This window comes from Scyliorhinus canicula, chromosome 5, assembly GCF_902713615.1.
Source record: "Scyliorhinus canicula chromosome 5, sScyCan1.1, whole genome shotgun sequence".
Taxonomy (NCBI): domain Eukaryota; kingdom Metazoa; phylum Chordata; class Chondrichthyes; order Carcharhiniformes; family Scyliorhinidae; genus Scyliorhinus; species Scyliorhinus canicula.
The window spans coordinates 175,525,335-175,552,098 of record NC_052150.1 but is presented as its reverse complement, the minus strand read 5'-3'; the positions used below and the strand labels follow the sequence as shown (position 1 = coordinate 175,552,098).

The 26,764-nt window shown below is 46.0% G+C and overlaps 1 protein-coding gene across 1 annotated transcript in view; it reads right to left on the bottom strand.

Annotated features, from left to right (window-relative positions):
• The window catches only part of LOC119966444 (sickle tail protein homolog), a 764,531-nt gene extending 739,169 nt beyond the window's left edge, over window positions 1-25,362 (bottom strand). Inside the window, exon 1 of the mRNA XM_038798122.1 lies at window positions 24,964-25,362. Coding sequence (XP_038654050.1) covers window positions 24,964-25,036 — 73 coding nt within the window. The 5' untranslated portion in view covers window positions 25,037-25,362. The remainder of the gene's footprint in view (window positions 1-24,963) is intronic.
• Between the last annotated feature and the right edge of the window lie 1,402 nt (window positions 25,363-26,764).

The window sequence follows — 26,764 nt, the reverse complement described above, 5'->3', positions numbered from 1 at the left end:
TGGGAGCCCAGGAACTGGTTCGGGGGGGGGGAAGAGGGACATCGGGTGTCGTTGTACGCCGATGACCTGTTGTTATATGTTGCGGACCCAGTGGAGGGGATGACGGAGGTCATGCGGATCCTTAGGGAGTTTGGGGACTTCTCGGAGTATAAACTCAATGTGGGGAAGAGTAAGCTCTTTGTGGTGCATCCAGGGGACCAGGGAAGGGGGATAGACAAGCTACCGCTGAAGAGGGCGGAAAGGAGCTTTCGGTACCTGGGGATCCAGGTAGCTAGGAGTTGGGGGACCCTGCATAAGCTCAATTTGACGCGGCTGGTGGAGCAGATGGAGGAGGATTTTAAAAGATGGGATATATTGCCACTCTCACTAGCGGGTAGGGTGCAATCGATTAAAATGACGGTCCTTCCGAGGTTTTCTTTGTGTTCCAGTGCCTGCCCACTTTGATCCCCAAGGTCTTTTTCAAACGAGTAAGCAGGAGCATCATGGGATTCGTGTGGGCGAATAAGACCCCAAGGGTGAAGAGGGTGTTTTTGGAGCGTAGCAGGGACAGAGGGGGGCTGGCGTTGCCGAACCTATGTGGCTATTATTGGGCAGCCAAGTGGAGATGATTTGCAAGTGGGTAATGGAGGGAGAGGGGGCAGCGTGGAAGAGGCTAGAGATGGCGTCCTGTATGGGCACAAGTCTGAGGACGCTGGTGACGGCACCGCTGCCGCTCCCGCCGACAAGGTACACCACGAGTCCGGTGGTGGCGGCGACTCTGAAGATCTGGGGGCAGTGGATGCGGCACAGGGGCGAGATGGGAGCCTCGATTTGGTCCCCGATTCGAGAGAACCATCGGTTCGTTCCGGGAAGGATGGATGGGGGGTTTCTGAGCTCGCATGGGGCAGGGATCAAGAGAAAGGGGTGTTTGTTCATTGACGGGGCGTTTGCGAGCCTAGGGGCGCTGGAGGAGAAATTGGGCTGCCCCCGGGGAACGCTTTCAGGTATATGCAGGTGAGGGCGTTTGTGAGACGACAGGTAAGGGAATTCCCCCTGCTTCCAGCACGCAGTATTCAGTACAGGGTGATCTCGGGGGTATGGGTTGGAGAGGGCAAGGTCTCAGTAATTTACCAGGAGCTACAAGAGGAGGAAGAGGCCTCGGTGGAGGAGCTGAAGGGCAAGTGGGAGGAGGAGCTTGGGGAGGAGATCGATGTGGGTCTGTGGGCTGATGCCCGAAGTAGGGTTAATTCTTACTCCTCTTGTGCCAGGCTCAGCCTGATACAGTTCAAAGTTGTTCACAGGGCGTATATGACAGGGGCGAGGTTGAGTAGGTTCTTTGGGGTGGAGGACAGATGTGTGAGAACATAGAACAGTACAGCACAAAACAGGCCCTTCAGCCCTCGCTGTTGTGCCGAGCAATGATCACCCTACTCAAACCCACGTATCCACCCTATACCCGTAACCCAACAACCCCCCCCCCCCCCCCCCCCCCCCCCCCCCTTAACCTTACTTTTTTTTTAGGACACTACGGGCAATTTAGCATGGCCAATCCACCTAACCCGCACATCTTTGGACTGTGGGAGGAAACCGGAGCACCCGGAGGAAACCCACGCACACAGGGAGTGATCAGGGAGCCCAGCAAATCACACCCATATGTTCTGGGCGTGCCCGGCGCTGGTGGGGTTCTGGAGGGGCTTTGCGACAACTATATCCAAAGTGGTGAATACCCGGGTCAAGCCGAGCTGGGGGATAGCAGTATTCGGAGTATCGGACGAGCCGGGAGTGCAGGAGGCGAAAGAGGCCGATATTCTGGCATTTGCGTCCCTGGTAGCCCGACGGAGGATTTTGCTACTGTGGATGTATGCAAAGTCCCCTAGTGTGGAAGTTTGGATCAAAGACATGGCTGGGTTCATCAAGATGGAGAGGATAAAGTTTGCGTTGAGAGGGTCTGTGCAGGGGTTCTTCAGGCGGTGGCAACCGTTCTTAGACTTTCTCGCAGAGCATTAGGAGGAGGTCAGCAACAGTGGCAATCCGGGGGGGGGGGGGGGGGGGGGGGGGAGCGTTTCCCGATCTGTGTTCTTATTGTTATGTGGGGGGGCTATTGTATTTTGGGAAATCCTATGTATAATTATTGTGTGTTGTGTTCTTGTTTCTTTTTTCTGTAAGGGAAGGGTTTGTTGAAAATCTATTGAAAACTTGAATAAATATATTTAATAAATGATTGGGAGGAAAATGTAACTGGTCTGATTAGTAAGTTTGCGGACGACACAAAGGTTGGTGGAATTGCGGAGTCAATTAGTAGGGAGCAGAGGTTTAAGGTGCGAGGGGCAAGGTTTAGAGTGCATGTACGAGTCAAGTTTTTTTTACACAGAGGGTGGTGGGTGCTTGGAACTCGCTGCGGGAGGAGGTGGTGGAAGCAGGGACAATAGTGACATTTGAGGAGCATCTTGACAAATACATGAATAGGATGGGAATAAAGGGATACGGACCCCGGAAGTGTAGAAGATTTTAGTTTAGACAGGCAGCATGGTCGGCATGGGCTTGGGAGGGCCGAAGGGCCTGTTCCTGTGCTGTATTTTTCTATTTTCTTTGTAAGAACCGTGCAAATGGATATAAATAGGTCAGGAGGATGGGCCAAAATGTGGCAGGTGGAGTTTAATGTGGTATTCTAGTTTGAGGTATTCTATTTTGGTTGTAAAAATGGGAAGGTAACTTATTATCTAAAATGGGGAGAGACTTTGGGGTGCTCCATTGCAAAGGGGTCCGGGGATCCTCATTCATGAGTCACAGAAAACTAGCATGCAGGTGCAGCAGATAAGCAAGAAAGCGAATGGGATGTTGGCATTTATAGCTAAAGGAATAGAGTATAAAGGTTAGGAAGTGTTGTTGCAACTATACAAGGCATTGGTGAGACCACACCTGGAGTATTGTGCACAGTTTTGATCCCCTTATTTAACGAAAGATGTAGTGGCACTGGAGGCAGTTCACATGAGGTTCACTGGGTTGATTCCAAAGATGAGGAGTTTGTCATATCAGGAGAGATTGAACAGTTTAAGCCTATACCCTCTGGGAGTTTAGAAGAATGAGGGGAGATCAAATTGTGGTATATATGATGATAAAAGGTATGGATAAAATAGACGTGGAGCGGATGCTTCCTTTTATGGAGCATTTTAGAACGAGAGGTAGAAGAGGGTTGTGAATCTGTGGAATTTGCTACCCGAATGCGGTAGATGCTGCGACAGTGAGTAAATTTAAGGAGTTAGAGAGATTTTTTAAATTGGTAATGGGTTGAAGGGTTGTGGAAACGGGCAGGACGGTGGAGTTAAGGCCAGGATGAAATCAGCCATAATCAAATGGCAGAGCAGATTTGATGGACCAAATGGCCTAATTCTGCTCCAATATCTTATGAACTTATGACAGGGATTGAAGATAACTGCTTTGGTCTTCCCAATGTTAATTGGAAGAAATGTCTGCTCACCTAATACAGGTACTGTATGTTGGACAAGCAGCATGAAAAATTAAACACAGTGGAGGTGTTGGGTCAGGGAGTGGAGACAATACCTTATAAGCCAGTTACATTCTGTCAATGATTAATCAAGGGTGCCACAAAATATAAAACTCACCCTCTGCCTATTGGTAAATAGCTGCGGCATTACATTAGTGATACAGAGAGATTAGAAAGGACTGACTAATTAGGAACAATTAACATTAATTTATAATGGCAGAACATGCTTGACTTGTTGAAGATGTTGATGAGCTATGTGCATCACTGCCAAGGCCAACATTGTTACCCATTCCCAATGGTGGTGGGCCACTTTCATAAATCATGGCAGTTCTTGTGGTGTAGATGCACCTACATTGCAGATAAGGAACAAGTTCCAAGATTTTGACCCAATGCCAATACAGTTCCAAATCAGGATCATATATGGCTTGAAGGGGAACTAGAAAGTGGGTGCATCCTCCTGCTTCTGCTGCCCTTCTCCTTCTGGATGGTAGAAATCCGGGTTTTGAAGATAATGTCAAGGGAGCTGCAAAGTGCATCTTGTAAATGGAGTGCGATCTTGAATGGAGTGCCAGCATTTGGAGAGTTGAAGGTGTTAGGCAACATGGGGAAGGAGGTGCTCCTTTGCCTGGAAGAATTGATTCTTACTCGACGACAGGGAACTGGCTTGCTGATTGGTGAGTATCTGGTAACTATCTGATGGGTGGTTAAGGTCTATTCTATTACTATGCTTTACAATAGCGTAGAAATTTGTGGTACGGTTAATAAATACATAAAGAAAATAAATAATTTAATAAAATAATTAAGTAGTTAATTAAAACAGGTAATGATGTCAGGGCAGGCGATGTGTCATGGAACTTCTGGATACTAGTGCGATCCAGGGAAAACGGTGTCTGCAGTCAGTATCTGCAGCTTGAGGAACTCTGGTTCAGTGCCATTGAGCTGGAGGTTGAGCTGCAGACACTGACACGTGAGGAACGGAAAAACGTACTCGGACACTTTGTACCAGGAGGCGGCCATATCCCTTAGGATAGGGTCTTCTGATTTGATCAGTGGCTAGGGATAAGAGAGTATGACTGCAGCTGAGGCAGGTAAGGGGACAGAGAGCAGGGAGTGTTATCCTCTGCAATTGTTCTTCAGGTCTGAGGTTCTTTCAACTTGTTGGAGGAGAGTGGGGGCTGCAGAGTTTGAGCTCACTGACCATGGCACTGTGGTGCAGGAAGCCATTCAAGTGGGGGCAAGCAGAATGGTAATAGAGGACAATATAGTGAAGGGTATTTACACTGTTTTTTTGCAGCTGTTGCCTGTCCCATGCTAGGATTCAGGACATTTGCCCGGGGCTGGAGAAGAACTTGCAGCAGGAGGCGTGGGGAGAATCTGTATCTATCTGTAGCTAGGGGTATTGGAAGTATCAAATGTTCTCCATTAAAACATGTTACACCTGATACATGTGAAGACTCTGTCATGTTAATCTTCACAGCAGGTCTGCCTGCACCCACACACCCCTTTGCCCGCCGGTCCCCCCACCCCCCAGGCAGCGTTCCAAGGTGAAAAGCCCCGATGCAGACCACATTCAGAGGATGGGTGTGAACGTGCTGTCAGCAGAATGCTGGGAATCAGACTTTTACAGAAACTGAGGAGCACCAGAACTTTCCTCACAGTGAGTTATTATCACTCTCCTGCCTTATATATTATTGGCCTGTTGACAGTGCTGATGCAGGCCCATCACCCTGGAGTGATATTACACAGACCCTTGGGGTGAGTGCTCCTGGTCTGGATCCTCCTACTCAGAGGAGCCCGCATGTTCCCCCCACCCCCTCCTACTCCAGCTTGTCGCCCTGCTCCTGTGTCAGGTTATGGAGAGCACAGCAAACCACCATAAAACAGGAGACACTCTGTGGGGGTATACTGCAGTGCACCACCAGAGCAGTCCAGGTAATGGAACTGCATTTTGAGCAGTCCGGTGCACCACTCAATGACAGCAAGGGGGACAACATGGGAACTTTAGATCGGGTCTCCATCTCGGTCCCCGCACTGGCATCAGCCAAGACCTCACCTTATCCCCCAACAGCCAACCTGTCATCTTCAGGTGGTCTCAGAAGAGTGTCCCAGGATGTAGCTGCCAAACACACTCCCTGGGCTTCTTGCGCCCATGTGCATGTTCCGGAGGTGGTGGTCGCACACAAGTTGAAGATTCCGTGAGTGGAACCCCTGCCGGCTATTGAAGGGCACTCCCTGATGCACCGGTGCACACAAGGCAACATGTGTGTCATTTATTGCCCCCCTGGATCTGGAGCACCCCAGTGATGGAAGAGAACCCTGCAGCCTTGGCATCTTGGTGGGCCTGGTCCAGCTCAAAGTTGATACAGGCTGATGCCCGGATGTATGGTGCATCTGTGACCTCACCGATACACTTGTGGGTTGTAGATTGAGAAATACCGCACATGTCCCCACTTGAGCCCTGGAATGACCTGGTTGCCCAGAGGTTCAGGACAGCGGTGACCTTCACTGCCACTGGGAGCAGGTGACGTCCTCCTCCTCCATGGGGTACAAGGTCCATGAGGGCATGAACAAAACCAACACTCTCTTTGTGGAGACAGAGTCTCTTGTGACACATACTGTCCGGCATCACTTCGAAAGACCAACAACGCCTGTCCACCTTGGGCTGTCGCTGGCGTCCCCCTCTGGATTCCTCAGTGGCCTGATGGGAAGCTGGTTTTCAGGGTGTGCGGCGGCCCCCTGCACGTGAGATGCTGCCTTCACCCTGCGTCGACGCCGCTGCCGCTTTTTCCGGCATCTGGGCTGCCACCAGCACTGCGAGGGCAGCCTTTGTATGACTTATATAACCAGCTATATTTTGTATATCTGTAATGAAGTGGAGAAGGAGAAACACCAATCAGTTGGGGCTTTCACCCCATGACCCTCAACGGTTCAGGCTTCAAAGTTTGACTGAAATGCGATGCAATAACCACTGTCTGAGACATGGCATGTGTATCCACGAGAATCCATTTGAGAGTTCTGAAGTACTCTCACAACTAACAAGGCGAATTCCTCATTAGCAATAGCCTTTAGCTGTGAAGCAGGAGGCTACTCACAAAGTAACCTTCAGATTAGAACCAAATGCAGGAGCTCGGTTCTGGAAGTGTTTTGTTGGATAGGCAGGAAGCAGCTGTAGTTGCCCCTGTTATGGGTATCCACAATATTTAAAGATGGCTTGAAGCCACTCTTCCCCCCCCCCCCCCCCCCAAAAACACCCCTGCCGGAAAAATGGAAATGGCTACTCTTCTCCTCAGCAGCCATTATACCAGCTTCACTTGTGATGCCCACGTGATTTCCCGCTGGGGAGCTGGTCAAGTCCCGGGAAGCCATTGCATTAGACTTCAATCTCGCTGATGAGATGGAAATTAATGCAAGTGAAGGCTACTGATTCGCTCACCATATTTGGGCGTGAGCCAGAACTTGCCATCGAGAGAGGGCCAGTTAGAACAAAGAAAAAGTACAGCGCAGGATCAGGCCCTCCGGTCCAACCATTCTGCCCGTCGAACCTAAAACCTTCTACACTTCAGGGATCCGGATCCCTCTTTTCCCATCCCATCTATTAGATAGCAAACTGATTTGCGCCCGGCACAAATCTCGATTTTGGTCTTTCCACTATTTACCCAGCACACCCAGAACCACGCTGGGCACGATGCAATGGTTAAATCGCGCCCATGCATTATGATAAACAGACTGTGACAGGAAGCAACACGTATACAAATCTAAAAGTAAATCAGCAGATAGGGTAGACATTACATAAATAACAGAAGATCAAAACCAAAGATTCTGTATCTGAATCCATGTAGCATTTGAAACAAAACAGATGAACAGAGAGCATAAATAGAAATAAATAAAATATGCTAGCCGTTTCAGTGACATGGCTACAGGATTACATAGATTGGGATCTGAATATTGAAAGTTGCGTGATATTTAGGAAGAACAGGAAACTAGGAATAGGTAGTGCCCAATTCCATATTTTTTCCTTTTAAGGGGAAATTTAGCGTGGCCAATCCACCTACTCTGCACATCTTTGGGTTGTGGGGGTGAGACCCATGCAGACATGGGGAGAATGTGCAAACTCCACATGGACAGTGACTGGCTCTGTTAAGTAATGATGTTATGATTTGTGGTTGGCTGCAGAACCAGCATTAGAGAGGGATTACCTAAATTCAGGAAACAAGGATGTAGAAGTGATTTGGGTTGAGTTGAGAAATTATAAAAGCAAGAGTCACTTAAGGGAGTGGAGTACAGGACTCCCAATTGTAACTACTCATGGGGCAGGGTATAAAAGAGATAATGGGATGATGTAGAAAAGGTACGGCAATAATCATTTGGGGGGGGGGGGGCGAATTTAATCTACAAATAGACTGGAAATATCAGGGGTGGGATTCTCTCGACCCACGGCAGGCCGGAGAATCGCCGGGCTGGGTGCGAATCGCACAACGCCAGTCCACCGATTCTCCGGACAGGGGAGTATTGGGCCAGCGCGGTCGTCACAGTGTCGGTCGGGAGCCGCTACAAGCAAACCCCCCCGGGCATTTCTCCGCCCGAGATGGGGCAAGCGGCCGCATAAAAAATCCAAGTCTCGCCGGCGCGTCCACGTGTGGCCTTACCCGCCAGTACCTCGGCATGCATCCATCCGGGGCGCGACCTGGCCCGCGATCAGGGCCTACCGATCGGCGGGTCGGCCTCACAGGCTGGGGGCCTCTTTTTCTCCACGCTGGCCCCTGTAGCCCTACGCCATGTTGCGTCGGGGCCAGCGCAGAGAAAGGAGCCACAGCGCATGCGCGCAATCGCGCCGGTCACACACTCGCGGCGCCCATCTGACGCCAGTATCGGCAGCTGGAGCAGCGTGGGGCGCTCCAGTGCCGTGCTGGCCCCCTGTAGGGGTCAGAATCGCTGCTCCTGGGGGCATGTTGACGCCGTTGTGAAACGCGATGCCATTTACGACGGCGTCAACATTTAGCCTCAGGATCAGAGAATCCCGCCCCTGATGCACAAAGATAGCATAGATAAGGAGTTCATAGAACATTTTCAGGATAATTTCTTTGGCCAGCATGTTCTGCAGCCAACCACAAATCAGGCTATACTAGACCTGTATTGGACAACTAGATGAGAGTAATTGATAACCTCGGAGCAGCAACCATAATATATTTGAGGGAAAAAATTTGACATTCAGCTTGAGGGAAAGAAGAGTGGATTGAAGACTAGTATTTTAATTTACATAATTATGTGGGAATGAAAGCAGAGCTAGCTAAAGTGAACTGGCAAATGAGGATGCAGATGCGGATCAGAGATGCAGTGGCAGAAATTTATAGGGGTATTTCAGGATACAAACCAACATCGGTGTTCAACTAAAAATGTCAAAGACAGTATCAAACTTAAAGAAAAAGCATATAATTGTGCAAAAATGGGACGTCGATCAGAATATAAAGAACAGCAATGAATTGTTAAAAATTGATGAGGAAAATAAGCTGGCTGGAAATACAAAGACAGATGGTAAGAGTTTCTACAGATATTTAAATGCGAATTAAAGTAAACATTGGTCCTGCAGAAAAAGGGAGTCTGGGGAATTGGAAAAATAAGGAGAAGGCAAATTAATTCAACTAGCATTGTGAATCAGTCTTCACTATAGAGGATATCAATGACATCCCAGAAATAGCTGTTAATCAAGAAATTAAAGAGAAAGAGGAACTCAGAAAAATTACAATAACTAGAAAAGTGGTATGAAGCAAATGGTTGGGTCTGCAGGCTGACAAATCCCCAGGTCCTGATATACTTCATCCAAAGGTCTTGGAAGAAGTTGCCAATGAGATAGTTGATGAGCTAGTTTTGATTTTCCAAAATTATCTAGATTCAGGGAAGGTTCCTTTAATTTGCAAAATAGTGAAACTAACACCTTCATTCAAAAAGGGAAGGAGACAGAAAGCAGAAAACTATAGGCCAGTTATCTTAACGCTGGTCATAGGGAAATGCTGTTATTAAATTTGTTATGGCAGGGCACTTTAAAAAAAAATTCAGTCTACCAGAGGCAGGGACATTGAGACACATTTTTTTGGGAGGTTCAAGTTTTATATCATTCGTGCTTAGCATTTATAAATATGTTTAAAATACAAATAAAGTGAAAGGAAGATATTTTTTTTTATAAACTTTGGTTTGTCATGAGGCTGTTAATTCCATTAAAAGGGTACTTTACTGTATAAAGTGAGTTTGAAGTCACAGAAGGTGAAAGAATTATTTATTTTTTAAGCTTTGGTTTGTTATGAGGATGTTAATTCCTTGGAAGGAACTATAATGGATAGAGTGCGGTGATCACTCACTAACTGGTAGGAGTGTCCACCTAAGATATTCCGTGTTACTGGTCACAGGTTCTGTGAGTCCTTGCATGGCTGATGAGTCCAATCCTAGAGCCACATCTTCAATCACTCACTTGGCAGGAGTTTCCAAAAGGTGGGATCAGTCCTTGGACGCTAAGTCGCAGGTATTCCTTTCTCAAGCTCTTTTTCCGGCCTCATCTTGCCGCCGGGTGTTCTCAAAGAATTGTACCCTTCAACCAGGAGGTTCCTCCAAGTTGGTCTCTTCTGAGCAAAGATCTTACAGGCATTGACATATATAGCCCATCACTTGAGATAAGCCTACAAGATGTCTTTGAAAAGCTTCCTTTGTCCTCCTCTTGTTCTGGATCCTTCCTTGATTTGGGTGAAAAAATTTGCTTTGGCAGTCGGGACTCTGGCATCCTAAGCATATGGTCGGCCCAACAGAGTGGTTTCAGATGATCATGGCCTCGATACTGGTGCCATTGACTCCTTCAAGGACACTAATATTAGCACGCCTGTCCTCCCAGCTGATTCAGAGCTAAAGTACATTTAAAAAAAAAAAATTTAGATTACCCAATTATTTTTTCCAATTAAGGGGCAATTTAGCGTGGCCAAACCACCTACTCTGCACATTTTTGGGTTGTGGAGGCGAAACCCACGCATACACGGGGAGAATGTGCAAACTCCACACAGACAGTGACCCAGAGCCGGGATCGAACCTGGGACCTCAGCGCCGTGAGGCGATTGTGCTAACCACTAGGCCACCGTGCTGCCCTAGCTAAAGTACATTTTGATTTTGCAATGTATTTTAAGCTGAGTTGTTTACACATCTCCCAGATGTATCCTTAGAAGCCACAGTGATACTGCAAATGCTTTAACAAAGTTTAATGCCTTAGTTGAGATATGCAAGCCATCTGCGGGCTAATGTGAATTATCTACCCGACAGCTATTGAAACAAACGAAATACCCACCACACGAGTGTATGGCCAAAGGACATCCCGAAATGATGTCACAGGAGATATGTATCAGGACGCTGCACTTCAGCAGCTGCTGCTTTCAGACATTGAGCTTGTCAAAACCCTCCCATTCCCTCCCTCTGCTCTACCCTCCCTCGCCTTTACAAATAGATGGAACTGTTTTGTTTAAGTGAGAAAATATATTTTATTGCAAGAAATTTGTAAAAGGTGAGGCAGTTTTATGTCATTGTTCAGCTGATAAAGTTAAACATCAAGTTAAATGTTAACTGGTTTCAAAGTTTTGCATTAATAAAATAATTTTTGTTAATAAATGTTTCACATTAAACTTTACAAGCTTCTACAAATGTCTTACTGAAACATCAGAACACAACATTTAATTGAGTTTATAAATGAATAAGATAATTGAAGTAAACAAGGCAGAAACATATTTAACATGGTGGCACACTAGTTAGCACTGCTGCCTCACAGCACCAGGGACCCCTGTTCAATTCGGACCTTGGGTGACTGTGTGGCATTTGTACATTCTCCCAGTGTCAGCATGGGTTTCCTAGAACAATGAATAAAACCGCAGAATTCCTACAGTAAAGAAAAAGGTCATTCAGCCCATTAAGTCTGCACCAACCCTCTGAGAGAGTACCCTACCTGGGTCCACTAACCCTGCCGTACCCCCAAAACTTAACGTGTACATCCCTGGACACCAAGGAACAATTTAGCATGGCCAGTCCACCTAACCTGCACATCTCTGGACTGTGGGAGGAAACCATAGCACCCGGAGAAAACCCACACAGACACGGGGACAACGTACAAAGTCCAGACAGTCACCCATGTCCGGAATTCAACCCGGATCCCTGGCACTGTGAGGCAGTAGTGCTAACCATTGTGCCACCATGCCACTGCCGTTTCCTCCAGGTGCTTCGGTTTCCTCCCACAGTCCAAAGATGTGCAGATTAGGTGGATGAGCCTTGCTAAATTGTCCCTTAGTATCCAAAGGTTAGGTGGGATTATGGGGAGAAGGCAAGGGCTTGGGTAGGGTTCTCTTTTGGAATGTTAGTGCAGACGTAAAGGGGCAAATGGCTTTCTTCTGCACCGCAGTGATCCTATAAAAACTAATCAAAAATAATCAGGTGAGGGAGGCAGGGTAGCACAGTGGTCAGCACTGCTGCCAATGGCGCTGAGGATTCGGGCTCGATCCTGGTACACCGTGTGGAGTTTGCACATTCTCCCCTTGTCCAAATTGTCAAATGTTCAGACTTTTTGCTTCTAACCACAGAACATGGAACATAGAACATTACAGCGCAGTACAGGCCCTTCGGCCCTCGATGTTGCACTGACCTGTGAAAACACTCTAAAGCCCACCTACACTATTCCCTTATCGTCCATATGTCTATCCAATTACCATTTGAATGCCCTTAGTGTTGGCGAGTCCACTACTGTTGCAGGCAGGGCATTCCACGCCCTTACTACTCTCTGAGTAAAGAACCTACCTCTGACACCTGTCCTGTATCTATCTCCCCTCAATTTAAAGCTATGTCCCCTCGTACTAGACATCACCATCCGAGGAAAAAGGCTCTCACTGTCCACCCTATCTAATCCTCTGATCATCTTGTGTGCCTCAATTAAGTCACCTCTTAACCTTCTTCTCTCTAACAAAAACAGCCTCAAGTCCCTCAGCCTTCCCTCATAATATTTTCCCTCCATACCAGGCAACATTCTGGTAAATCTCCTCTGCACCCTTTCCAATGCTTCCACATCCTTCCTATAAAGCGGCGACCAGAATTGCACGCAATACTCCAAATGTGGCCGCACCAGAGTTTTCTACAGTTGCAACATGACCTCATGGCGCCAAAACTCAATCCCTTTACGAATAAAAGCTAACACACCGTACGCCTTCTTAACAACCCTCTCAACCTGGGTGGCAACTTTCAGGGATCTATGTACATGGACACCGAGATCTCTCTGCTCATCCACACTACCAAGAATCTTACCATTAGCCCAAAATGAATCACCTCACACTTTTCTGCATTAAACTCCATTTGCCACCTCTCAGCCCAGCGCTGCAGCTTATCTATGTCCCTCTGTAACTTGTAACATCCTTCCGCACTGTCTACAACTCCACCGACTTTAGTGTCATCTGCAAATTTACTCACCCATGCTTCTACGCCCTCCTCCAGGTCATTTATAAAAATGACAAACAGCAGTGGCCCCAAAACAGATCCTTGCGGTTCACCACTAGTAATTGGACTACAGTCTGAACATTTCCCATCAACCACCACCCTTTCTCTTCTTCCAGCTAGCCAATTTCTGATCCAAACTGCTAAATCACCCTGAATCCCATGCCTCCATATTTTCTGCAATAGCCTACTGTGGGGAACCTTATCAAACGCATTACTGAAATCCATATACACCACATCAACTGCTTTACCCTCATCCAACTGTTTGGTCACCTTCTCAAAAAACTCAATAAGGTTTGTGAGGCACGGCCTACCCTTCACAAAACCGTGTTGACTATCTCTAATCAAATTATTCCTTTCCAGATGATTATACATCCTGGGCGGCATTCTCCCCTACCCGGCGTGACGGAGTAGGGGAGTGGCGCCAACCACTCAGGGGTCACGTCTCCCCAAAGGTGGGGAATTCTCCCCACCTTTGGGGGCCAGCCCCGCGCCAGAGCAGTTGGCACCAGAAGACCGGCGCAAACACCCGGCGCCGCCGGCAGCGGGGTTGGCCGAAAGGCTTTCGCCGGCCGGCGCATGCGCGATGTGGTGTTCCCTTCCACTTCCGCCATGGTGGAGGCCGTGGCGGTTGCGGAGGAACATAGTGCACCCAGTGCACTGGCCCGTCCCCTGATCGGGGGGCCCCGATCGCGGGCCAGGCCACCGTGGGGGCACCCCCCGGGGTCCGGTCGCCCCCCGCCCCCCCCCCCCCCCCAGGACCCCGGGGGCCTGCTCGCATCGCTGTGCCCGCCGTTCCAGAGGTGGTTAAACCTCAGCGGCGGGAGAGGCCTCCCAGCGGCAGGACCTTGGCCCATCCGGGCCGGAGAATCGCCACAGGGGCCTCTCCGATCGGCGGGGCGAGATTCCTGCTCCCGCCACTTCCCGGGTGGCGGAGAATCTCTGCCACGGTGGGGGCGGGATTTTAGGCACCCCCAGGCGATTCTCTGACCCTGCTGGGGGTCGGAGAATTTCGCCCCCTATCTCTTATGAACGTTTCCAAGACTTTGCCAACAACGGAAGTAAGGCTCACTATTGTTTGCCAGGCCATGCAATCAATTAAAATGTAAGGATGAAGTGGTGTCCAATTTGGCTCCCTTATTGCAAATCGCCTAGTTAATGTCCAGCACTTCTCCAAAGCATATTACAGAGTTGGGGGTAAGGGAAAGAGTGTTATGATCTCCTTAGAGAAATTAGAATTCAATTACCAACTTAAACAATCACACAATAAAATTTCAAGTTTTAAAATATTTACTGTAACAAATAAAAAAGCAATATTAATTCAACACTATTTTAGTAAGCAATGTATGCCATAATCTCCAAAACTGAACTGTCCCTTTTATTTTAAATGCAACCATAAATTGCTTGCTCCATAGTTACAGCTGTCTCTTAAGTGAACATTCATTTCTCCGGAACTAGCCTAAAGTGATTCTTAGCTCCAAGAGTTTACTTCTGTTCCTTTCCTTCCCCAGGTGGACAACCAGAACAGTCTTGCATAGTTAGGGGTTTTCCCTGCAGATTCTCCCCCAAGCACAAACTAGGCAAATCTTCTTGCTCATTTCAAACCCTCACAGTTTGGTCTTTTCAATCCAACCACAAACTGTTTTTGAAAGAAATGTTAAAGCAAGGCTTGGAGGTAATTGTTTGTCAAATATACGCTGCTAAATAAATGCCACAGGGTTGGGCTCTGCCTGAACAAAAATTAGTAGTAACTCCTCTTCCTCCACAGACTAACCTTATTCCCATGATAACAAGCACTTCTTTGTCAAACAAAATAGGCAGCATACCAAGTACAACACTGAATCGGGCTCTGTATATTCTTGAAGTGTGGCTTCAACTCCCTTAATATTTTTTTTCTTAAGAGCCAATAGGATGAATAAACTGTCCAATTTGTTACAAATCACATAATGGGCAATTCCATATATCAGGATGTGTAAAATCTACTTCCTGGAATATAACACCAATTATATAAATACTAGATAAATACTATGCAAAAGTTGCCAATTGGAAGGAGGGTGAAGCTCTTTCCATTTACTATGAATAGGGAAGAGGAAGTTCACATAGCTCAGCAGGATTTAAGGCCAAAAGCTATTACTCCATCATTGAAATTTCTCAAAAGATTGACCATTGCAAATAACTCAGAATTCCTTATGTGAGAACAAATGTATTTGAATAGAGACAAGGCCCCAGAAGGTACAGTTTTAGTTCATGTCATCTGAAAGGTTGATACCTCATACAGAAGTGGACATTTTCAGAATTGAATTGGACTGTCAAGATGTACCATAGTAGGTCTGCCACCAGCCCCTCCCAATGTCCCCACTATAAAATCTAAAGGAACAGTAGTTCAGTGGTTGCCCTCTCGCCCAGGTTCAGTGCCACCTCCAGAGACTTGAGCATGAAAGCTAGGCAGACACGCCAGTTGTACTGAGGGAATGGTGCATTGTCAGAGATGCTGTCTTTCAGATGAGATATTAAACGGAAGTCCCATCTGTCCTCTCAGTTGATGTAAAAGATCTCATGGCACCATTATTCTCCATCAATATTTATCCCTCAACTAACACCACTAAAACAGAATCTCTGACCATTATCACAAAGCTGTTGCAGGAGGTTGCCATATGCAAATTGACTGCCGCATGACAACAATGCACTTGAAAAAGTATATGCTGAATGTAAAGTGCCTGGGGACATCCTGAAGTAATAAAAGGTGTTAAATAAATGCAAATCCCTCTTTCTTTTGAATTTGCTGCAATAATGATGTCACTTAAAGTCAATCAGAATAGTGTGGTAACCTGGCAGCAGTATGATTGGTATTGACTGTAGAGAACTGCAAAATTTTAGTGCAGAACCTCAACAAGCTTGAGCATGCATTAGCTTAGCAAATGCCAATTAAATCTAATGGAAATTCTATTTAATAGAATAAAACAAAATTCGAGGTGTGTATTTGCAGATGCAGAGCAGGTGAAACACCAGTCAAAGATGATGGATGACCAGAAACACAATTGTTCCCTTTGCACATTATAAATTTCAAGGCCTTTGACATCAACTTTTTAAAAAGAACTCTACACAGATCTTTTCATTTTGTGGATTCCTGTCTTGGGATTCAGAATTTGAAATGAATTAGCACTAAATATCTCTTGCTTACTTACTTCATGCTCCATTATTCTTCACAGTGCAAACTGATCAATGATTCTCTATCTTTGACTTCGTGGACAATCTAACTTATAGGCAGCCAACTAATCCATGCAAATATTTTTAGCTGTCAAGAGAGAGTTACTACCATTAGTTGTACCACTACCAAACTACTGCACAAATGTGTCATTGGAGGTTCAGGACATTACAGTTCTAAATTATAGCATTTGAAAGTAAAGCCACATTTCAGGAAGTTCCCATCTTATGCATGGAATAATAACTGATGGTCAAAACAAAATTCCACATGGTTATCTAAGTAAGGCAAATTAAGTATATTTGCACTCTTTCCTCAGAATCTGAAGATTGCGGGTTCAAATTCCATTTCAGGACCTGACCACATTATCTCGGCCGGCAAAGCAGTAAAGTATTGAGGAAATGCTGCATTATCAAAGACTGGTTCAATATTTAATCTCAAAGACAAAGTTCCAGATAGATGTAAAAATTTCTGTGGCACTTTGCAAAGAGCCAACAGAAACATAGAACATAGAACAGTACAGCACAGAACAGGCCCTTCGGCCCTCAATGTTGTGCCGAGCCATGATCACCCCACTCAAACCCACGCATCCACCCTATACCCGTAACCCAACAACCTCCCACCCCTTAACCTTACTTTTTAGGACACTACGGGCAATTTAGCATGGCCAATCCACCTAACCCGCACATCTTTGGACTGTGGGAGGAAACCGGAGCACCCGGAGGAAACCCATGCTCACACGGGGAGGATGTGCAGACTCCACACAGACAGTGACCCAGCCGGGAACCGAACCTGGGACCCTGGAGCTGTGAAGCATTTATGCTAACCACCATGCTACCGTGCTGCCCGGTACCTCTTGGCATCTTGGCTAAAATTCATCCCTTGGCTAACATCGGCAAAAGCATTTGGGAGGACTAACAAGGCAACGGAATACACAATGAACAGTCAGACACTAGGAAGTACAGAGCACCAAATGGACCTTGGGGTGCATGTCCAAAGATTCCTGAATGCTGCAGGGTAGGGAGATAAGGTGGTTAAGAAGGCACATGGGATACTTGCCTTAATAGCCAAGGCATAGAATATGCCAAGGCACAGAATATAAGAGCAGGGGAGTTATGATGGAGCTATACAAAATGCTCATTGGGCCACAGCTAGAGTACTATATGTAGTTCTGTTCACCACACCATAGGAAGGATGTGACTGCACTAGAAAGGATACAGAGGAGATTCACCAGGATGTTGACTGGGCTGGAGAGTTTCAGCTATGAAGAGAGGTGGGGTTGTTTTCCTTAGAGCAGAGAAGGCTGATTTTTTTTTTTTGGGGGGGGGGGGGGGGGCACCTCATTGAGGTCTACAAAATTATAAGGAATATAGATAGGAAGAAAACAAAAATAGAAAATATTGGACAATCTCAGCAGGTCTGACAACATCTGTGGAGAAAGAAGGGAGCTATAGTTTATAGTCTGGATGACTCTTTATCAAAGCTGCGACAACCAGACTCGAAACGATAGTTCCCTTCTTTCTCCACAGATGTTGTCAGACTTGCTGAGATTGTCCAGTATTTTCATTTTTTGTTTCATATTCCAGCATCTGCAGTAATTTGCTTTTATAGTTAGGGAGAAACTTTCCCCCTTAGTAGAGGGTTCAATAACCAGGGAGACATAGATTTAAAGGTAAGGAGCAGATTTTGGGGAATGAGGACAATCTTTTTCACCCAGAGGGTGGTGGGAATCTGGAATTTACCACCTGAAAAGGGTAGTAGAGGCAGGGACCTTTACAACATTTAAGAAGCATTTAGATGAGTACTTGAAACGCCACAACATACAAGGCTGGAAAATGGGATTAGAGTAGATAGGTACTTGGTCGTCAGTACAGACACAATGGGTCAAAGGGCTTCTTTCTATGCTGTAAAATTCTGACTCTCTTACTCATTTATCGCATTGCTATGTGTGGGGCCCAGGCATCTGCAAATTGACTGCTCACAATGTCTGCATTTCAAAAGTAATCCATTGCCTATGAAGTATTTTGAGATATCCGAACGACAAGATTGGTGCAATATAAATGAAAGTCCTTTTTGATGTATTAAGGAAATGTGTTAACAAAAGGAAACCCATGCTTGTTTTTTTACATATTTTTTTCCCTTTAAGTCACATTCGTAGAAATTGGCTGGCATTGTAATCACAGCGACACAGAAGTGAAGAATTTATCTTCAATTGGACAAGATATCACAGCTACAAAAGTTTAATAGATATTAGATGAGATATGCAAAATCAGAATTAAATTTTTAAAATATATATTCATCATGGGATGTGGGCGTCGCTGGCTGGACCAGCATTTATTGCCCATCCCCGAGAGCATTTAAGAGTCAACTACATTGCTGGTGAATCTGGAGTCACACATAGGCCAGACCAGGTAAGGACGACAGATTTATTTCCCTAAAGGAAGCAGCAGAGTGCTCGAGTTGTGAAGCTTTGGCTTGAGAGGCTTTGGCGAGTGGCACCTCAACAGAGTACAAGTAATTTCAGATAACGTCCTCAACTTTAATCTTTGGTCTTGGAGCAGTTGGGATTGCAATGAGGGCAGTGATATACTCCTCCTGTATGATGTGGGAGCTCAGGGAGAATTCCGTTGTCCCTGATGACTACATCTGTGGAAGGTGCAGCCGGCTGTAGCTCCTTGAAGACCAGGTTAGGGAGCTGGATACACTCAGAATCATCCGGGATGCTGAGCACTTTATAGATTAAAATTTTAGTGAGGCGGTCGCACCTAAGGTGCAGACACAGAGAGTAGCTGGGTGACTACCAGGAAAGGCAAAGGGAGCAGGCAGAGAGTGCAGGGGTACCCGGTGGCCATTCCCCTCGTAAACAAGTAAACTGTTTTAGATACTATTGGGGGGATGGGCGGGTGGGGGGGGGAACCTGACTGTTCAGGTGAAAGCAGCAGTAGCCAGAGCTGTGGCACTATGACTGGCTCTGGGGCACAGTGGGAAAGGTTAAAGGTAAACAGGACCGCAATGATAGGAGATTCAATAGTTAGAGGGACAGACAGGAGGTTCTGTGACCACAAACCAGAGTCCAGGATGCTGTGTTGCCTCTCCCAAGTGCCAGGGTCAAGAATAACTCAGAGCGGCTGCAGAGCATTCTCAAGGGGGAGGGGGAGCAGCCAAATGCTGTTGTGCGCTTTGGCACAAATTATGTAAATACAAATAGGGATGAGTCCTGAGGAGTGATTATAGAGAGCTAGGAAAAAGGTTAAGAAGCATGACCTCGAGGGTGGTAATCTCTGGATTACTTCCAGTGCCACATGCTACTGAGAGTAAGAACAGGAGAATAAGACAGATGAATAAGTGGATAAAAAATTGGTGTAGAGGGCAGAGATTTAGATTCTTAGATCTTTGGGATCTTTCTGGGGCAGAGGTGACCTGCTTAAGAGAGACGGATTGCATCTGAACTGGAGGGGGACCAATATCCTGGAGGGCAGATTTGTTAGTGCTACAAGGGAGGGTTTAAACTAGATTGGCAGGGGTTGGGATCCTCAGCAGAGGGAAGCAAATGAGGGACTGAAAGGAGGTGCAGTACTCACAACAGCAAACTGAATAGGCATTATAGCCAGGAGGCGGGAAAACCTGTTGGATTAAATTGCATCTATTTCAATGCATTGGGCTGATGAACTCAGGGCATGCATATGTACATGGGACTAGGGTATTATAGCCATAACTGAGACATGGCTATGAGAGGGACAGTACTGGCAGCTTAATGTTCCAGGTTACAGGTGCTTTAGGCGGAACAGAGGTGGAGTAAAGAGAGGAGAGGAAGTTGCATTTTTGATTAAGGGGAGCATCTCAGCAGTAGTCAGAGATTAAATAACAGAGGGATCATCGAGCGAGGCTTTGTGAGTGGAACTAAGAAATACGATGGGGATGGTGACCTTGCTGGGGTTATACTCTAGGCTCCCAAATAGTCAACGGAATTAGAAGAACAAATATGCAGGGAGATTGGGGAGACTTGCCAAAGTAATTAGGGGAGTAGTAGGGGATTTTAGTTTTCCCAACATAGACTGGGACTGTCATTGTGTTAAGGTCTTAGATGGGGCGGAATTTGTTAAGTGTGTTCAGGAAAGTTTCCTCAGGCAGTATGTAGAGGGTCCTACTCAGGAAAGGTCAAAACTTGATCTATTCTTGGGGAAAATGCAGGGCAAGTGACTGAGGTGGCAGTGGGGGACCACTTTGGGACCAGTGACCATAGTTCTATTAATTTTAAAATAGTTATGGAAAGGAAAAAAAATTGGTCTGCAGGTGTCAGTTCTAAATTGGGTAAGGTGAATTTTGATGGAATTAGATAGGAGCTTGCAAGGATTGTTTTGAGTAGCTTGTTTGAGGGCAAAGCAACCACCGGCAAGTAGAAGGCCTTTAAACGTGAAATAGCTGGAATTCAGGGTCTGTATGTCCTTGTTCGGGTGAAGGGCAAGGCTGGCAGGAGTAGGGAAACCTGGATGACAAAACATATTGAGGTTTTGGCCAGGAAAAAGAAGGATGCATGGGTCAGGTACAAGCAACTGGAATCAAGGGATTCCCTGGAGGTCTACAGGGTATACTCAAGAAGGAAATTAGGAGGGCAAAAAGGGGGCATGAGGTAGCTTTGGCTGAGAGCATTAAGGTGAATCCAAAGGGATTCTTTAAGTATATTGAAGGAAAAAAAACTAGAGAGGGAGAATAATAATAATTATAATAATAATCACTTATTGTCACAAGTAGGCTTCGATAAAGTTACTGTTAAAAGCCCCTAGTCGCCACTTTCCGGCACCTGTTCAGGGAGGCCGGTACAGGAATTGAACCCGCGCTGCTGCCTTGTTCTGCCTTACAAGCCAACTGTTTAGCCCACTGTGCTAAACCAGCCCCCGAGTAGGACCTCTCAAGGACCAAAGTGTACACAAATGTGCGGATCCGCAGGAGATGGGCGAGGTTCTCGATGAATATTTCACCCGTGTTTATCGTGGAGAAAGATATGAAGACTCTGGAACCTGGGAAGGTTAGAGACGATATATTGGGGACAGTTCGCATTACAGTAGAGGAGGTGATGGACATGTTAAAATGTATGAAGGTAGATAAATCTCCTGGTCCTGACCAGGTATATCCAGGTACGCTGCGTGAGGCTAGAGAAGAAATTCTGTGAGCCCTGGCTGAAATATTTGCATCATCGTTAGCCATGTGTGAGGTACCAGAAGACTGGAGGGTAGCAAATGTGCTCTTAATTAAGAAGGGCTACAAAGAAAAATCTTGGAATTATAGACCTGTAAGCCTAACATCTGTGGTGAATAAGTTACTTAAGAGGATGCTGAGGGATAAGATATACAGGCATTTGGAAAGACAGGGTTTGATTAGGAATAGTCAGCATGGATTTGTGCATAGGGGATCATGCCTTACAAATTTGTTAGAGTTCTTTGATAAAGTGACCAGGAAGGTTGATGAGGGCAGGATGGGACACATAGTCTATATGGACTTCAGTCAGGCCTTTGATAAAGATCCACATGGTAGGCTGTTCTGGAAGGTTAGATCACATGGAATTCAAGGAGAGCTGGCAAATTGGATACACAATTGGCTTGATGGTAGGAAGCAGATAGTAATGGTGGAAGGATGCTTGTCAGACTGGAGGCCTGTGACTAGTGGTGTGCCTCAGGGGCCAGTGCTAGGCTCCATTGCTGTTATATTATCTATATCAATGATTTAGATTAGAATGTACAAGGCATGATCAGTAAGTTTGCAGATGACACTAAAATAGGTGGTATTGTAGACATTGAGGAAGGTTATCAAAAATTGCAGCAGGATCTTGATCAGCTGGGGAGGTGGGCCGAGAAATGGCAAATGGAATTAAATACAGATAAGTGTGAGGTGTTTTGTTTTGGAAAGCAAGATCAAGGTAGAACTTTCACTGTGAATGGTACGACCTTAGGGGGTATCGTGGAACAGAGGAGTTCAAGTGCACGGTTCTCTAAAGGTGGAGTCACAGGTAGATAGGGCAGTGAAGAAGGCTTTTGGCATGCTGGCCTTCTTCAGTCAGGGCACTGAGTATAGAAGTTGGGAAGTTATGCATGATGTCAGTGACGCTGCACCTAGAATATTGCGTTCAGTTTCGGTCACCTTGCTATAGGAAAGATTGAATATTGCGTTCAGTTTTGGTCATCTTGCTATAGGAAAGATGTAATTAAACTGGAGAGTGCAGAAGAGCTTTACAAGGATATTGCCAGGACTCAAGCAACTGAATTATAGGGAGTGATTGGACAGGCTAGGACTTTCTTCTTTGGAGCATAGGTGATCTTATGGGAGGTGTATAAGATCATGAGAAACATAGATAGGGTGAATGCACTTGAGTCTTTTTCCCAGGATTGGGGAATTGGGAACTAGAGGTTGAAGTTAAGGGGGGAAAGAATTAATGGGAACCTGGAGGAAGTGGTTGAGGCAGGGACATTTGAAAAGATACATGGATAGGAAAAGTTTAGAGGGATATAGGCCAAATGCAGGCAAATGGGGTTAGCTTAGATGGGCTTTTTGGTTGGCATGGACCAATTTGGGCCTGTCTCCGTGCCATGGATTTTATGAAGGACATTAGTGAACCAGATGGGTTTTTACAACAATCGACAGTGGTTTCATGCTTACCTTTAGACTTCTAATTCCAGATTTTTATTGAATTCAAATTTCACCATCTGCCATGGTGGGATTTGAACCCGGGTCCCCAGATTATGATTTTGGGTCTCTGGATTACTAGTGCAGCAACAACTACTCCATTGCCTCCCTTAAAATGACTTAGTACTTCAGTGTTGAAACTCCTTTTATCTCTACATAATAAAAGTGTTCAAAGGCACAGTTTGCAGGTTGCACCTGCTGTTAGCAGTCCATAATGCAAAGGTTTAAAAGCAGAGGTAACAGTTAATTTAAAATATGGTCATCTTGCTGCTTCGGGGCCATAATCCCAAACCACTGAATAAACTCCTTCCATTCCTACACACCCAATCTTAACTTGTCCAAATACTGCAACATATCAAGTTTGTTTTTGGCTATTGTTGGAAGAAAAATCAAAGTTCACGCTAGACGGTCAGGTGACTGTGACAGAACCACAGTAATTTCAGCAACTGTGTGTGCAGTTTTGGAATCCACATTATAGGAGGGATGTGACAGCACTGGAAAGGGTGTTTAGGAGATTTACCAGCATGTTGCCTGGGCTGGAGAGTTTCACTTATGAAGATAGTTTGGATAGACTGGGATTGTTTTCCTTGGAGCAGAGCAGATGGAGGTGGAAATGATCGAGATGTATAAATCAATGAGGAGCATAGATAAGAGTAGACAGGAATAAAAACTTTTCCCCTTGGTGGAGGGGTCAGTGACCAGGGGGCATAGATTTAAGATAAGGGGCAGGAGGTTGAGAGGGGATGTGATGAAATACTTTTTCACCCCGCAGGTGGTAGGAGTCTGGAATTCGCTGCCTGAAAGGTGGTGGAGGAAGAGACCCTCAATCATAAATCACGTATTTAGATGTGCACTTGTGATCCCAAGGCATACAAGGCTATGCACCAACTGCTGGAAAATGGGATTAGAATAATTAGGCGGTTGATTTTGACTGGCGCACACATGAGCTGACGGGCCTTTTCAGTGCGGTAGACCTCTATGACTACGACTCTATGATGCTGCATTCTCTCATATAACGAAACATTAAAGTTAAAGTTATATACTTGATGTAATAGTGCATTGTCATAAACAAAACTAAATAGTCACACCAAGTTTCATTCACCCATCAGCCCTGTGCTCACTGACCTACAATGGCCTCAGTTAAAGAACACCTCAATTTTAGAATTCCCAACCTGGTTTTCAAATCCTTTCATGGCTCCACCCCTCCCTAACTTCCCTGTTAGTGGCTGTGTCTTCAACAGCCAAGGTCCAATGCACTGCAATTCCCTCCCTAAATCACCATTTCCTCTTTCAAAACAGCCCTTAAAATCTATCCCTTTGCCCAAGCTTTTAGTTATCTGGCCTAATATTACCTTATATGGATAGCTCACTGTCAAACATTGGTTTATACTCCTGTGAAGTACCTTGGGATGTTAAGGGCCCTATGTAAATAAGTACAAGCTGCTGTTGTTATTGAAATAAGCAGCTTTATTAACTGGAGCAATCTTCACACACCATCCTGCAAGGTATTTTTCTCTGCTTTTATTGTGAAAAGTGCCAGTACATTGCTTACACAGGTGGAGAAGATGAATGGGCACTTTGGAGCATAACTTACTGAGATCAAAGACAGTCTGCTGTCAGACGTGCATAGGAAAACATCTTTCTGTAAAATATATATATCACAACAGAGACATAGAAAAAGCATTCTCAAAAATAAAGGATAAAATGCCTTGAATTCTTTTACAATAAGATTAAATATGTAAGAGTATATTCTAATGTGAAGTCAACATAATACATCTCATTTTTACATTTTGCTTAATAAGGCATAGGTTGAGGACAAATATTAAATGTAAATATTGGAATTTTAACTATGTCTTTGAAAAGAACAGGAATGTTCCGGGCCGTTCACTGAAGTTAAGCTGGAAATAGCTAGGGTCGATATTAAGTGTACAAAGCCATGTAAAACTGTACCACCACTGTGCTTCACCCCATAACCATTCGCTAAGGGGATGATAAGGTCACAGATCGAATTAATTAGTTTACTTTCTGCCAACAACACGCGCCTAGGCTAAGATAAGTCCAAACTTTTTCCCCCCTCTCTCTCATCAAAATAAACGCTTACGTGCTACTTTGTGGCGATCCTTCGCATCTCCCGGGGGCGGTAGTCCTGCGAACTGAACCCGGTTTCCAGACATTGATGTGGTGATTTTTTTTTTGTTTAAATGTTGCGAAGCTGAGAGTTCTTCCTTGCCGTGCTTTTCATCAAATGTGCGTGCCGGGTGTCTGCAAAGGGGTGTCAAGTCAGCAAGAAGCGAACCGAGTGCTTTGCAGGGCTCGGGAGAATCGCGCTTCTGTCATGCTTTCCCCCCTCCTCCTGGCGCGCGAGGATCTCATTCACTCCCGGGCTGCTGTCAGAGTGCAGCGCACTTCACACTAAGACTGCAGTCCTGGGCCCGCCCATTCTGCTCGCGGCCAGCCAGCTAGCCGGCCGGCCGGAAGCTGCCTTCATTCACCTGGCCAGCTGTTCAAGGGGAGAGGGGAGGAGGAGGAGGGGAGGCTCAGACACGGAGGCTTGAGAGAAAATGGGGAGGTGGGTGGTCGCGACTTTCTGAGCTGCGCCCCATCCGTAATTATTAATAACATGATTGCAGCTAGACTGCGTCATCTTCAGACCAGTTGCTGCAAGGTTGCCACACATAAATAGAAAAAAAAAGGCCTGTGTGTTTACATGTGAAAAGAGGGAATGCAGGGCGTGTATTAAACTGGGTAAATATATACATATGCAGGATCTTGTATTTTTAGTTTCCAGTAAGGCACTTGTCCTTTTTTATCTACGGAAGTCAAATTGCTTCCTCATTGCTTTTAAGTTGGAAATATTTCACAGTATCTGAGGTGCTGTGGAAATGTAATATAATTTTGTTCCAAATTAATTGATCCAACGGTTTATATCAAGGGGGGTGCACTGAAAAGAATGTAACTTCAGCCAGCTTCATTTCTGTCTTTACGTTGCCACCATTATTACCTTCCCAGGCGTGTTTTGAATTGCACCCGGTTTGGCTACATTCACATAACTTTATTTTGTAATATCAACCCATTATTCATCTTGCGGCACATGGCAAAACGATAACCTTCCAGGTCAATGCTCTTTAAAAATAAACGTGTTAGAGTAAACAAGGTGAAGAAGCTAAAATGACAAGAGAGATGATAATTGACCTTGAAATGTACCAAATTATAAAACATGTATGTTCAAGTATTTTGTTTTGTTATTTATCCATGAACTTTCCATTGAAATATTCTACATTAATTAGCTCGAGCAAATGAGAACGTAAATAAAAAAGTGAAACTTTATGTCAAATGAACCATCAATTTCAGCTTTAAGTTTGGTAGTAAATAATATAGGCTGTGATCCTGAAGATAAGTGTTAACACCGTCAGAAACACCGTTGCGTTTCTCAACAGTGTCAACACTGCCTCAGGATCAGCAATTCTGGCACCTACAGGGGGCCGGCACGGCACTGGAGCAGTTCACGCCGCTCCAGCTGCTGATCCCGACGTGAACTGGGCGCCGTGAGATCCGTGTATGCGCAGTGGCACTGGCGCCAACGCGCGCATGCTCAGTGGCTCCCTTCAATGCATTGGCCCCGACGCAACATGGCGCAGGGCTACAGGGGCCAGTGCGGAAGAAAGGAGGCCCCCAGCCAGAGAGGCCGGACCGCCAATCAGTGGGCTCCAATTGTGGGCCAGGCCACATCGGAGGCCCTCCCTGGGTTCGGACCCCCCCCCCCCCCCCCCCCACAGGCCACCCCCCAACCCTCGCACGCCGAGTTTCCGCCGGCTGAGAGCAGGTGTGTAAGCGCCGGTAGACTCGGCTTTTTTGCGATGGCCGCTCGGCCCATCCCAGGCCGAGAATTGGTGGGGGGCCCC